General features: G+C 46.7%; 1 protein-coding gene across 1 annotated transcript; it reads right to left on the reverse strand.

The window, feature by feature from the left end:
* Positions 1-10,729: 10,729 nt before the first annotated feature.
* LOC124675419 (putative G-type lectin S-receptor-like serine/threonine-protein kinase At1g61610) lies at positions 10,730-14,337 on the reverse strand. The gene is made up of 7 exons (XM_047211498.1): positions 13,005-14,337; positions 12,789-12,890; positions 12,000-12,193; positions 11,698-11,905; positions 11,383-11,620; positions 11,144-11,294; positions 10,730-11,032 (listed from the first exon to the last, which is right to left on the reverse strand). Exons 1-7 carry the CDS (start codon positions 14,335-14,337, stop codon positions 10,730-10,732), a joined length of 2,529 nt encoding a protein of 842 aa, XP_047067454.1.
* Between the last annotated feature and the right edge of the window lie 998 nt (positions 14,338-15,335).

Genomic DNA, 15,335 nt, shown 5'->3' on the forward strand with positions numbered 1-15,335 from the left:
ACAAAGTATTAGATGTATAGTGTGGATGATGATGATTGTTTGCGAAGAACAGTAAAGAACAATTGCAGTAGATTGTATTTCAGATGTAAAGAATAGGACCGGGGTCCACAGATCACTAGTGGTGTCTCTCCCATAAGATAAACAGATGTTGGATGAACAAATTACAGTTAGGCAATTGACAAATAAAGAAGGCATAACAATGCACATACATATATCATGATGAGTACTATGAGATTTAATCAGGGCATTACGACAAAGTACATAGACCACTATCCAGCATGCATCTATGCCTAAAAATTCCACCTTCAGGTTATCATCCGAACCCCCTCCAGTATTCAGTTGTAAACAACAGACAATTGCATTAAGTATGGTGCGTAATGTAATCAACACAAATATCCTTAGACAAAGCATCGATGTTTTATCCCTAGTAGCAACAAGACATCCACAACCTTAGAACTTTCTCGTCACCGTCCCGGATTTAATGGAGGCATGAACCCACTATCGAGCATAAATACTCCCTCTTGGAGTCACAAGTATCAACTTGGCCAGAGTCTCTACTAGCAACAGAGAGCATGCAAGAACATAAATAACATATATGATAGATTGATAATCAACTTGACATAGTATTCAATATTCATCGGATCCCAACAAACACAACATGTAGCATTACAAATAGATGATCTTGATCATGATAGGCAGCTCACAAGATCTAACATGATAGCACAATGAGGAGAAGACAACCATCTAGCTACCGCTATGGACCCATAGTCCAGGGGTGGACTACTCACACATCGATCCGGAGGCGATCATGGCGATGAAGAGACCTCCGGGAGATGACTCCCCTCTCCGGCAGGGTGCCGGAGGCGATCTCCCGAATCCCCGAGATGGGATTGGCGGCGGCGGCGTCTCCGGAAGGTTTTCCGTATCGTGGCTCTCGGTACTGGGGTTTTCGCGACGAAGGCTTTAAGTAGGCGGAAGGGCAGGTCAGGGGGCGTCACGAGGGACCCACACAACAGGGCCGCGCGGCCAGGGCCCAGGCCGCGCCGCCCTGGCGTGTCGTCGCCTCGTGGCCCCACTTCGTTACTTCTCCGGTCTTCTGGAAGCTTCGTGGAAAAATAGGACCCTGGGCGTTGATTTCTTCCAATTCCGAGAATATTTCCTTACTAGGATTTCTCGAAACCAAAAACAACGAAAACAAAGAATCGGCTCTTCGGCATCTCGTCAATAGGTTAGTGCCGGAAAATTCATAATAATGACATATAATGTGTATAAAACATGTGAGTATCATCAATAAAGTAGCATGGAACATAAGAAATTATAGATACGTTTGAGACGTATCAACCACCTGGCCGCCATGGCCGCTCCTCCCTTTCCCCCACCTCGCTGAGCTGCGTGGTGCCCATCCATCGGAGGGCTGGAGACCACGGCCGCGTGGCGCCTCATCCCCCTCCCCGGTCGGGTCCTCCTCTATTTCCCCCGATACCGCCAGGTTGACCAGTGCTAGGGTTTGTCCAGGAGAGACGGGAGATGGTTCACAGGGATAACTAATGGGAAAAAACCCCTTAGACAAACAAAAACCACAAAAATACACCTACCCGTGGGCAGATTATGAGGAATACTAACTTTCTGCCCCTCCGGTAGAGGTACTCCGCGAGTTTTCCGGCGATTTTGAGTTGGTACTCTCTAGGCTGGTTGTGGAGTACGAACCCTTGGGAGCCGTTTGATCGGTTAAAATGGATGGCTCATATCAACTTGGGGGTACTTTAAAAGTCCTCTATCAATACCCATTGATGATGGATTTGGGTTTTCAGGAAGGGATAGCGCTAGTGATTTCAAAGACCGATCAACCAAACTAGGCAGGTGACGAATGATACGATCAAGGGCAAAGTCGCCGAGATTGTATTATGAAATTAGGGTTACAAGGATGGTGCGTGCTATGAATCTAGGTCCCCCTACCGGTGGCTCCTCCAAGCCCTTATATAGTGGGCCCAGATCTGGGCCTTTCGGGCTCTATCTAGGTCCGGGCGGGCCGGCTCCCTGCCCGGCTGTGTTCCTGGTGGCGGACGGAGGGGCGGCGAGAGTGGGGGGTGGCGATGCCGGCGGCGCGTACGCTGTATCGCGCTGGTCCTCCGGGATAAGGATCCAATGCACCGCACGAAGAATAACCTTCAAAAAATTGGTTCCCTTCTATTTATTAAACACCATTTCATTTCTACCAACAAATTGCAGAAATGACAATACGAATATGATCTTTATCTTTCTTATTCACCCCATTCAACCAGTTACCAAACATATTAGTGATATTTATTGGAGGAGGAATGTTATAAGCAAAAAATATCATTCTCGAAATCAGTTTTGCAAACGGATAAGAAAGAAAAAGGTGGTCAATCGTATCATTATTATCACATAAATAACATTTTTGACAACCTGTTCACTTTCTCTTAATTAGATTATCCTTAGTAAGTAACACCTTATTACTAAGAAGCCACATAAAAATCTTTATCTTAAGGGGTATTTTAATCTTTCAAAGATATTTTCGCAAAAATCTAATATGTCTGTTCATATGATCAAGATACATAGATTTAACTAAAAATGAACCTAAATCTGTTAGTTTTCAAAAAAAACTTATCATTTTCATGGGTCAACTGTACCGACATTAGGCGTTCACACAAATTTAACCACAAATTCCACTTATGTTCATTAAGGTGTCTCCTAAAACCATTGTTAATAGGACTTTGACCCAAAACCGTAGATACCAACACATTCATTCGTTGGACAATATTATAAAGAAACGGATACTATTGAGCAAACGACACCTCGCCCTGCCAGACATCCTCCCAAAACCTAACCGTCAACCCATTTCCTATTTTGAATGTGCCCCTCTTGAAGAAATCATTTTTCACCTGCATTAATCCCTTCCAAAAAGGAGAATCGGTAGGTTTTTCTTCCACTTGAGACAAAGTCTTATTCTTAACATACTTGTTATGCAGCAATTCTTGCCAAACTCCTTCTTCAGATAATAACTTGAAAATCCATTTACTTAACAAACATTTATTTTTCAATTCAAGGAATTCAATACCGAGACCCCCTTGATCCTTCGGTCTACAAATGATATTCCAACGAGATAATCTATATTTCTTTTTGTGTTCATCAGATTGCAAAAAAAAAAGCGCGATCTATAGAAATCAAGTCTCTTCCTCACTCCTTTAGGAATCCCTAGAAAAGATATCATGAACATGGGTAGGCTCGTAAGGACGGAGTTAATAAGAGTAAGGTGATCACCATAGGATAACATTTTGCCCGGCCAACATCCTAACTTTGTAGCAAAACGATTTTCCACCGGGTTTCATTGAGAATTACGGAGCATTCTATGGTGAATCGGAATGCCGAGATACTTGAGTGGCAAAGATCCAGACGCACACCCAAAAATTTCTTTATATTGATGTTCCATGTCCGATGCTTTGCCGAAGCAAAATAATTCACTCTTATGAAAATTTATTTTCAATCCTGATAACTGCTCAAATATGCACAAAATAAGCTTCATATTAACCGCTTTTTCTAAGTCATGCTCCATAAATATAATTGTATCATCAACGTACTGCAACACCGACACACCCCCGTCCACCAAATGGGGAATCAAACTACCCACATAACCAGCTTCTTTAGCCCGTGCAATTAAAATGGCTAACATATCAGCTACAATATTGAATAAAATAGGAGATAACGGGTCCCCTTGCCTCAGACCCTTCGTAGTTTGCCATGGCGCCACTACACCTGTAGGCCCCATTGCCGATCCTGCAGGAGCATGAATCCATCGAGGGAGCTGACCACCTTGCCGCTACGGCCGTTCGTTCCTTTCCCCCACCTCGCCGCCGCAGTGAGCCAACCACCACCACTCCCGTACCCGACGGCGCACATCCATTGTGGGAGCCGATCATCTCGCCGCCGCAGCGAGCCAACCAGCACCACTCCCGCACCCGTCGCCGCGCATCCGTCGAGGGAGCCGACCACCTGGCCACCATGGCCGCTCCTCCCTCCCCACCACCTCGCTGAGCCGAGTGGTGCCCATCCATCGGAGGGCTGGAGACCACGGCCGCGTGGCGCCTCATCCCCCTCCCCGGTCGGGTCCTCCTCTATTTCCCCCGATGCCGCCAGGTTGACCAGTGCTAGGGTTTGTCCAGGAGAGAAGAGAGATGGTTCACAGGGATAACTAATGGGAAAAAACCCCTTAGACAAACAAAAACCACAAAAATACACCTACCCGTGGGCAGATTATGAGGAATACTAACTTTCTGCCCCTCCGGTGGAGGTACTCCGCGAGTTTTCCGGCGATTTTGAGTTGGTACTCTCTAGGCTGGTTGTGGAGTACGAACCCTTGGGAGCCGTTTGATCGGTTAAAATGGATGGCTCATATCAACTTGGGGGTACTTTAAAAGTCCTCTATCAATACCCATTGATGATGGATTTGGGTTTTCAGGAAGGGAGAGCGCTAGTGATTTCAAAGACCGGTCAACCAAACTAGGCAGGTGACGAATGATACGATCGAGGGCAAAGTCGCCGAGATTGTATTATGAAATTAGGGTTACAAGGATGGTGCGTGCTATGAATCTAGGTCCCCCTACCGGTGGCTCCTCCAAGCTCTTGTATAGTGGGCTAGGTCTCAGAGTCGACCTTCGGGTCGATTATATCATAGATGTCGGTTTACTAATATGGGCCCAGCCTACCTATTTTACATAGCTATTGGGCTTTGGTTCCATGCTGGATTCTTTATAGGCTTCTCCTATTCCTTCCTGGATCTGCACGAGGGATGACAACGTCGAGTTCCCAATATAGTATACCCATGTCACCACTGCCATCGGCAAACAAAGTCCGGCCTAGAAATAACATACCACACGTATATACGTCTTGGTCACATCCTCATTAGCTCCAACAGCGCAATGCGTGAAGTTTTCTACAATCTACTTCTAAGTAGAGCCTGCTAGGATTCTATCTTTATTCTTGTCTTCAACCTCATTGGGAGCCATACAAATAAGCGCATGCATCTGCTGGCGCCACCTGTCAAAATCTCTACTCATATATAGGGGCTCTTCCTTGATAGGAAGTCCAAGGATCATAAAAATATCCTGGATAGTAGGGGTCATCTCGCTGGTCCTGAGATAGAAAGTCCGTATCTCTGGCCTCCACCGTCGACAAGTGTGGTGATTCCTGAAACGTTGAGGTTTGGCATCGATGGGCTCAAGAGCTAGATGAACATGAGGAGTCATAGCCTCTGGATATACGATGTGTACCACTTATCGTATGGCATACAAGCCGAGGAGGCCCCATGAGACCGAATCTGTAGGGGTTGAAGCTTCCGCAAACAAACAATTTAGAGTATTAGGACATATCAATTAGAACTAAACAAATAAAAAACTAATATGAACCACGAAGATAATTCATATTACCATCTTCTCCACTGTCATGTAGGCCCGATGTTCAACATTATAATTATTATCCAGAAGCCACACCATCCTACATTTTTGAAACACTAAGTCATTGCACTATTTTGCACAAATGGTTCATCAATCATCATGTTTCCTAATATGGGCCAAAGCAACTACATTGCAAATATTGTATCTAAGCAAATATGAGAAAAGTACCGTACTTCCTATGCATTATTTCATCTGTGAGCATTATTTAATAAAAATGCATCTCAATCGTGCTCCCTTCTTCTCGGTTCATAGGGCTTACGTGTATCTCTAGAATGTAAATTTAACCATGATAATATAAAATATATATTACAAAACATATATCGTTAGAAAGCTTAGATGTTCTACTTTCTAATGGTATAACTTTTGTGTTATTGATAACCTAGAAATACGTGTAAATCCTATGAACTGAGATGAGACGGAGGTAGCACATATGTACTACAAGAAGTTAAAGTAATCATCTAAAACAAATTCATATGTGAGCATTATTTCATACATAGATACAAATTCCTATGTAAACACGATTTACAATACAAATCAACAACACACATGCATCTACAAATGCTAGATGACCCCACATTGAGGCGATGCTGGCGACGCCCGGGGACCAAATTGGGGGCAGCAACGACCAGACTTGGTAGCAATAACTGGGCATGACCTCCGGAAGAAGAAGCACACCTATCGGAAGATTATCGTCGGCGGCACAGAGCAGAATGGAGTGGCTACGTGCGATAAAATCTACGTACGCTCTGATACCATGTTGGGAACGAGCAACTATCATTTACAGGGAACTAAAGGTCAATATATGTACATGTATGTCAATATTCAAGTAACCCCTCGTTGTAAAAATGATCTATACATCTCTAACAAAAGTAACTTGTTGTTTATGTGAAATTGAGGCCCAGGCGATTCATCAACATATAGTAGTACAAAACTACAAGTTCTAAAATCTGAAACATCTCTACCGCCATCCTCTGGTACATGCTTTGCCCGATGCACTCCTCCGGCGGCAGTGGGTGAGGGGAGGACAATAATGGAGTTGGCCGGTGAGAGGAGATCTCCTGGCTTCAACCAGCCGACAGTCGGGTTTAGAATGGCCAACATCATCTCCATCCTCGAGCTGAGGCCAAAACACGCTTGGCTCTACAAATCAAACATAGGTGCTCTTTCGCAAAAAAAAAAAAAATCAAACAGAGCTGCTTCAACAATTTAACTTTTAATTAAACAAATTTTGTTTAAATGTTAGCATGAGAGCTGCTAAATTCATTGATTAGGTAGAAGGTTTGTTACAAGCATTGAGAAACGGAAAGAGGGGAGTGGCGAAAAACAGAGGCAAATTCCCCAAGTCACCCAAAAGGAGAGAGCAACGAAAATAACATCTCTCAAACTCAACCAGGGTCAAAGGGGATCTTAGCTCCAATCATGTTCCAAAGGGCTGCTTCATCTCAAATTCCAACGACCAACACATCGACAAATAACTCTTCTTTTTGGAAAATTCGCATATTGCGCTCGCGCCAAAAATATACATAGAAGCATATGTATTTGACATCACAATTTTGAATTGACACCACAAATTTGTACTTCTGGCTCCACCACTGGTGCGGGGCTTTTGGCAGAAATGCGAGAATGAAAGGGTGGAGATGGTAGAAAATAACTAGTTGTTTATCTGAAACTCAGGCCCAGGCGATTCATCAACACACATATAGTAGCAAAACACTGCCAGTTCTAAAGTCTGACACTCTGACACATGTTCAGTTGAACCGGTTCAACACAGTGGCTGAAAAGAAACTGGTTTTTTGAGAGTACCAGGCCAGGCAGCTTGTCAAGGCGAACCTGTCAAGCCCGCCTACCCTACCCGATCCTATGAGAAATCCAGCCCAGTGGTCTACCATAGATCAGCCCCATTCCTCTGCGCTCCCCGACGATGCCCTAGTGAGCGAGCCCAACATCCGACCGGCGTAGCAGCCGGACGAGTCGACGATGCGGAGGGCGGCGATCCTCCGCGCTGTCTGGGGCTCTGGGCCACCTCGTCCGCCGGTCGTCAATCCTCCGTCCACTGGAAGCGTCGTCTTCGTTCGCAGGTCAGCTTTGGCCGGCCTGCACGGAAGGTGCTTGTGGTTATTCCTGTACGTCCCAGTGCGTCCTAAGGGCATCTCCAGCGGCGCGACGCATTTTAGCGTCCGCGCGCGTCCGTTTGCGTCGGCCCTTTTGGTCGAAAACGACCGCGCGTCCGTTTGCGTCGGGGGGTGGCTCCAGCGGTACGACACATTTTTTTTAGGACGAATCATTTTTTTGAACTGAAACATAATTTACAAAAACTGAAACATAACTTACATACTTGAAAACATAAAAAAAGACCTAAAACGCCTACTGCTGCGCATCGTGGTCGTGCTGCTCCTCGTCGCTGTCGAGCAAGATGACCTCAGGTATGTCCCACGGCCAGTAGCCATCCGGGGGAGCGTACGCCGGGCGCGATGGCGGTGCTCGAGGTTGAGGAGGCTGCGGCCGAGGCGGCGGTGGAGGCGCCTGTGGCTGCGGGCCGTGGCGGCGGATGAGGAGCCCGGCCATAAGGCCGTGGCGGCAGTGGGGAGGCGCCCAAGGCCGTGGCGGCGGTGGAGGAGGCGCCGCCGAGTCCAGGAGCGCTCGTCGAAGGGCTTCATCCGCGGACGAGCCCGGCGGCATGACAGCGGTGGCGTAGCGGGGCAACGGCGGCCGCACAGGCGCGTCGTACTCGGGAGACGAGGAGGCCGACCTTGGCCATCTCGTCGTCCGTCATGTTGTCGGGGAACTCGAGTTCCGGCCCTCCGCCATGGCTCGCCGCCATTCGTGGAAGACGAGGCCGACGTAGTCGCCGCCGCCGTCCTTCACGTCCTCGCTATGGTACGCGAGCGCCTCGATATAGTCGCTCGCCGTCGCCGTACATGGCGTAGGCTTCGCCGTCGTCGTCCTCGTCCCCGCGGTCGTTGTGCCGCGGCCGCCGACGACGCGTCGGCGCCTGGCCGACGACGAGCCGGCGGTGCAGGCCGAAGGGATAATCCCCGCCGCCCATGAAGCCGCCCTTCGTCTCGCTGTCCGTCTCCGTGGACAGTACGTACACCAACTCTCCGAGTCGATGGCGTACGCCGGATCGGCGAGGAAGTCCGCCGGCAGATATCGCCTCCGCCGCCGGATCTCCTTGGTCCGCTCGTGCTCGCGCGCCGGTACCGGAGGGATGGGCACCCGGCGGCAGCCGAGCCGCCAGCCGCCAGGCAGCTGCACGCCGGACCAGGCGTCGCACGGCACCCATTTGCCGTGCATGAGCCTCCCCACCATGACGGGGTGCGGCACCTTCTTGCTGCCGCTGCCGGAGGCCTCGAAGTCGTTCTTCTTCCCCATGGCGCAGCGGCGGTTGTGGTGCGAGTGGAGCTGTGGGCGAAGGAGCAACGCGGCCGCTGGACTTTAAGGGCGGCCGCGCACGGGATACGATGCCATTGAAGGCGGCGCAGAAGCCCAGCCGCCGCCCGCCAGTGCACGCGCAGAACAGGAAGCTGCGGCATTCATGGCGGCGCAGACGCGGAAGCGCTGACCGCGGAAGCGATGCCCTCCATGTAGGCTCGCTGCCAGGCGGGCCCGGTGGAGACCGCAGCGGACACTTTGCGCGTCCGCGCAGCATCCGCCGAGACGCAAACCTGGCGCATACGGACGGCCCGGTCACTTTGCGTCGTGCCGCTGGAGACGGTGCCAGACGCATTTACGACCAAAGCGGACGCAAACGGTCGAGCGACCGTTTGCGTCGCAACCGCTGGAGATGCCCTAACCTGAAATAGCTAGCAGATACTGAGGAGCCCCTGCAGGGTAGGCTCCTCACACGCTCTCTGGCTCCGCCGTCTCCAGTGCCATGGCGGTGCCCCACTGCCCCTGCAGGGTAGGTACCCATCCTTAGCGTGCCCGTACGTCTGCGCTTAAGGAAAGTCCAGAAAAATAATACGACACCAGAATCTAAATATGCTAGGAAAAGTCTTTTTTGTTTCATTGTGCTTGCCCCACGTCGCTATCTAAAAAGAAGCGGAGAAAAAAAATGTTACATGCGTTTCCTTCCAAGCTGATCATTTTGATGACTTGCAGTTTATACTTCAAAGCTGCACTTTTTTAGATTTGAAAGCTGCATATGAACACGCATGCTTCTCCCAGAAGTCAAAGTATGATTTGTCTTATGTGCCCAGCATGCCACGCCTTAATCTTGTCTGACCGTTGTGCTATTTATTTAGCTCGTAAACACAAACTCCCACAGCAAGAACAGAAAAAAAAAAGTATAATACCACCACCTAATCATTTGTATCTAACCTAAAATCGCCCGCATCAAGTTGTTTTTTCTTTGAGTCCTAGAATTTTTGTAAGTGTCCCAATAACTTGTTCTATTCAGTTTCAACTCAGACTGATATCAAGAATTCAAGACCAGAAATATGGTAGCAATGACATTCAAATATAATCTGAACAACTGACATATCACTATTTTGTTCGGCTAGACATTGTTTCGACATTTTTTTTATACATGTAGGTCTTATTTCAAGAGATTTCACTATAACCAAATCTAAAGAATCATTACATCATCGCCTCTCTATCTCGGAATGTGTATAGTTGTTAACGGAATTTTCAATACCATTCATTTTCATGACTTGCAGATTATACTTCCGAGCTGCACATTTTTGGACTTCAAAGCTGCATATGAACACCCATGCTTCTCCCAGAAGTCAAAGTATGATTTGTCTTATGTGCACATCATGCCGCGCCTTAATCTTATCTGACTGTTTTGCTAGTTATTTAGCTCGTAAACATGAACTCGCACAGCAAGAACGGAAAAAAGTATAATATACCACCACCTAATCATTTGTATCTAACCTAAAATCGCCAGCATCAAGAGATTTCAATATAACCAAATATGAATAACTGACATATCACTATTTTGTTCAAATATAATCTGAACAACTGACATTCAAACATAATCTGAACAACTGACATGTCACTAATATGTTAAGCTAGACATCAAGTTTTTTTTTCTTCGAGTCCTAGATTTTTTTGTAAGTGTCTCAACATCTTGTTCTACTCAGTTTCAGTTCAGACTGATATCAAGAATTCAAGAGTAGAAATATGGTAGTAATGCCATTCAAATATAATCTGAACAACTGACATATCACTACTTTGTTCAGCTAGACAATGTTTTGACATTTTTTTTATACATGTAGGTCTTATTTCAATATAACAAAATCTAAAGAATCATTACATCATCGCCCCTCTATCTCAGAATGTGAATAGTCATTAACGGAGTTTTCAATAGCATTTAGGATTTGCTCCATTTCAACGTCTCGTCGCACAAAATATGCGGGGCAGTCTGGAGTAGGAAGCGTGGTACTTCCATTCTCTAGGACAAACACAACAGATGACATGAGTGGCCTATCATCTGGGTTTTCCTGGACACACAAGAGTGCTACATGGACACAGAGAAGAACTTCATCAGGTGGGCAAGTATCTCGGATAGATGAGTCTGGTAACTCACCAGTCTTCCCTTCCATCCACATACTCCATGACTGCAAAAACCAAGAACATATTAATTTTTGTTTTTTTGTCATACAAAAATATATTTAGAATTTTGATCTATTTCTAGAAATGAACCTTGAGAGAAGTCTTGTTGTACTTACATAGACTATGAGGCTAGAGAGACTCATTGTGTGATTGCGGGAGTATCTTCTTAAACCAGTTACAACTTCGAGTAATAACACGCCAAAGCTATAAACATCGGACTTGGTAGAGAAGACACCTTCCATTGCATACTCAGGAGCCATGTAGCCACTACTTGATCATTCCAATCATATAATTAGGGAATATAAGTTGAATATATTCAAATGTTAATATGAACTTTCATTCTATGGATACTCACTATGTTCCGACAACACGCTGGGTGTTTGCATTTTCCTGGTTATCAACAAAGGTCCTCGCCATACCGAAATCTGCTATCTTGGGTTTCATCTCTTCATCTAGCAAAATATTTCCAGATTTGAGATCTCTATGAATTATGGTCAGTCTTGAGTCTTGGTGGAGGTAAAGAAGTCCCCTAGCGACCCCCTTGATTATGTTAAACCGTTTTTCCCAATCTAGCAAAAACTTTCGTGAATCATCTGCAAAATAGAAGAACTTCTAAGAGAAAAAGGGCTTTCGTTGGAAGAGAACTGTATTGTGTTGCTACAATATGTACCAAAAAGGATAGCATCCAAGCTCCCGTTAGGAAGGTACTCATAAATCAATAGCTTTTCGTCTCCCTCTGCACAACATCCAAGAAGTCGAACCAAGTTTCTATGCTGCAATTTAGCAATTAGAATAACTTCATTTTTGAATTCAAGTGTTCCTTGTTGAGAATCTTTGCTTAACCGCTTTACAGCAACTTCTTGCCCCCCTAGCAGTCCCTAGAGAATTGCAAGGATGTAAGTATTTGACAAAGTCCATTTCATTCTATAGATTATTTGAAAAAACTAGAAAATTACCAAATGAGCTACATACCTTGTACACTTTTCCAAAGCCTCCCTGTCCAATCATATATGTTTCAGAGAAATTGTGTGTTGCCAGGGCAATTTCCTCAAGTCTCCTAAATGGAAATTCATGATCGTGTGAAGGGTGTCCTTCTACAGGTTCAAAGAAGGAACTCAGACCGTCCAATGTTGTATTATTGCATTTGCTCCATCTATTGGGCTTGCCTGCTTCACAATGTTATAATTATTTCATCTGGTAAGCACATTGTATACCTACGAAAAGGTTCTAATTGACTAGTAGATTTGTTTCATGTTTGTTTACTTTCCTTCGTGCACTCACGAAACATACATCAAATATCTCACATGACAATTTTCTTCATCCGGGGACAAAACAAACCTAACAACATACCGATGACTTGGCATGCAAGATAAAAACATTGTGATAGAAAAACACTTCGGCTATTTGACAACCAAATGTTTTCCAATTCGTCAACACTCTCTTTCTGTCCATTGGATGCATGCTATATCGATTGAGCCAGATGCTTTTTATGTGTAAATTCTTTATTTGGCATAAATTACAACAGACTTACAGTAGTATTTACATGTAAATATGTACTACTAGCCCACTAACAAATGTAACTTATATGTATATGCATTGTTACTTGCGCGCACACACAGATACAAATTACATGTATATACATTGAACATGACATGTAAAAATAAACTTTTGATGGAATGGAAAAACAATCAATGTCCACTTATGATTGGAAGATCGACTTATGACGGATTAAAAACAACCGGGTGATAAATAGACATGTACCTTTGAATTTGAACCATGCTAAGGAAATACATATGAGTAGCAGAACAATGCCTCCTAAAGTTGGCAGCACAATCTTGACTGCATTTCTCTTTGTTGTATTACCTGTTCAATGCATACATTGCATAGGTAAGTCAAACAACAGAAGTCTATTTGGTACCATGGGTGTTAGCACATTTGTAAAGCAAAGCATGGAGTAAATAGGGAGAGATATGGTACCATGTGGTCCTGCTGCATTGGAGCCATCGATGCGGATAAAGAGTGTCTCGCCGCCGAGCTCTCCTACCTTTCCTGTGTCAAACAGCTCTCCTGCCCACAAGAGGCACTTGGTCACATCTCCTCCGGGCCTGCCACTGCTCCGGTTGGCATGAGCGTAAGCTACGCAGGAGCAATTGCGGCTGCATTCTGCCCCACACTCCTCGGATGTACTCTTGTCCCTGCCGACCAACACAGACCTATCTGGCCACTTCATTCCCGGCAAGGCTAAGAAGTTTCCACCGCACCCTCTCCGCATCTTACGCCGGCACCCTGCTGAGAACATTCTGCCGGTCCACTCCTCCTTATTGATAGGCTCGAAGCCGTCAAGGCACTTGCACGTAGCCACGGGCCCTGTCGTCTCGTCGCAGTAGCCGTGCTTACCACAGTAGCCATAACGGTTGCATTCGTGGCCTGGCAACTTCTCCAGAACTTCCCACGCTAATGCTTTGCTGCTCCAACTCTGGGTTTGGAACTCGCCGGAGTAGGTCAGCACTAACATGGTGTGCGAGGCACCATCGGAGAGACTGTAGCTGAAGTAGATATCCTGGTCGCTCTCCTCAACGGCCATGTAGATGATGACCTCGGTGCTGCCATTCGCTTGGTGGTTCTGGCCAAGGCTATACACCAGGTTTCCAGCCCATGGGGTGCCACGGGCCACCGGTTGTGTCCCGTCCCAGAGGAATATTTGGAGGAGTGTCGCTGGGTCGATGCCGCAAGAGAAGCGCCCCGGCGAGGGGTCGTTAGGGCTCTTCCAAGATACCAGGCGCTCCTCGTCGCCACGGCTCTTGTTGTACTTGTTGATGTGGAGCTTCATGCCGGGGAGTAACTTATCGGTGTGGTGGTCGAAGCTCTGCCATAGCGCAGTGCCGTTTGACGACCGGATAATCAGGTTACCGGTGTTCAGCAACACCGCCGTCGAGCCCGGGGCAGCAGCCACGTTGGTCGTTGTCCAAAGGACTCGGCCACCACGGTTACCGTCGGACACGACAAGATTGGAGGCATTGGTGAAGGAGAGTACCGGTGCGGTGCCGTTCGTGGCAGGGGTTTCTCTGTTGGCGACCCACACAACGGTAAGCTCGGGGATGCCATTGTACCATATGCCCAGGTAAAACCTGGCCGGTGTGGAGTTGGTGGGGCTGAAGAAACCCAAAGCAAAAGCACCACCATCGGAGACGATGGTACTGCCAGGAGAGAGTGGCTCGCCGGGGACAAGCTTGTCGTCGGACACACTCAATGGCAGCAGGATCAGAAGGCTCAGCACGGCGGTGGAGCAGGCAAGAGCCTTCCAATCCATCTATGGATTTGCCACACACTAGCTGCTAACCGGGAGTACTAGCATGCACCGAGCCCTGGTCTAGAAGTAAAATAACACGCTATTGACGCGGTCAAAGATGAATAAATATTGTGAAGTTTTGGAACTCTCGTAGATTGTCTTCGGATTAGCTGAGAATGCGTTGGAGTTTGACATTTTAGCTGTCCACGACTGACCGGAGTTGCCGTGCTACCGTCACCGCGAGCAGGTGAGACCATGAGAGCCGGCCAATCCATCGATCGATCTGGCAAAACTCTCAGTAGTAGGTAGCTTGTCTATTAACTTTGCATGTGACTAAGTAGTAAGTATGAGTTACACCGAGCCTTGGTCTATAAGCAATTTTTTTATATCTTTGACTGGCAGCAACCAGCCATGTTCCATCTCAGTAGCAAGGTTTTGGAATCATGTAGGTTGGTTTGGCATTAGCTGAGACAGTGTTGGAGTTTTTGACATTTCTTGTACTAGTTGCGTTGCGACCACCACCACGATGTTGGAAATAAATCCCTGATAGTTGGTGATGATATGTTTGCGCATGACTTCTTGGCAAGTGTTACCATCCAAGATTCCAAGTTGCAATAAGGTTAGGTTCTTGATGCAGGCCAATAGCAATACATACATTCGACTACCCAGACTAGTGACTGAAACATTAAGCTATACGGACTAGTAAATGAAACCTTAAACTAGTCACGCCTAAAGATCGGTAACACATGTAACCAATACACCTCCATGACGTATCCTTGAAAACATAGCATATGCACTGTTCAGTTGAAAGCCTGCACAAAAATAGACGGTTATATAGCGACACACTGACCTTGGCATCGCGGTGTTCGTGCCCACCAGCATGACAGCATCCAACCTCTCCTCTGGTTCGCAGTTCTCCTGCCTAGTTTGCGGCTAGTGGCAAGGAGGTGGAGGCGATCTAAAAAACCGAGAATGTCCTCATCGGGTTCCCCTAGCTGTCGCTGCGCTTCGAGGGCAAA

The sequence above is a fragment of the Lolium rigidum genome, chromosome 1, assembly GCF_022539505.1.
Source record: "Lolium rigidum isolate FL_2022 chromosome 1, APGP_CSIRO_Lrig_0.1, whole genome shotgun sequence".
Classification (NCBI taxonomy): Eukaryota; Viridiplantae; Streptophyta; class Magnoliopsida; order Poales; family Poaceae; genus Lolium; species Lolium rigidum.

What these genes read in the sequence shown, in the direction of transcription:
- LOC124675419 (XM_047211498.1), bottom strand. Translation starts at nt 14,337, where the DNA reads ATGGATTGGAAGGCTCTTGCCTGCTCCACCGCCGTGCTGAGCCTTCTG. An exon ending in CAATGCAGCAGGACCACATG is followed by an intron (nt 12,891 to 13,004) that starts GTACCATATCTC and finishes TGCATTGAACAG; the next exon opens with GTAATACAACAAAGAGAAAT. An exon ending in CAGCGTGTTGTCGGAACATA is followed by an intron (nt 11,295 to 11,382) that starts GTGAGTATCCAT and finishes ATGATCAAGTAG; the next exon opens with TGGCTACATGGCTCCTGAGT.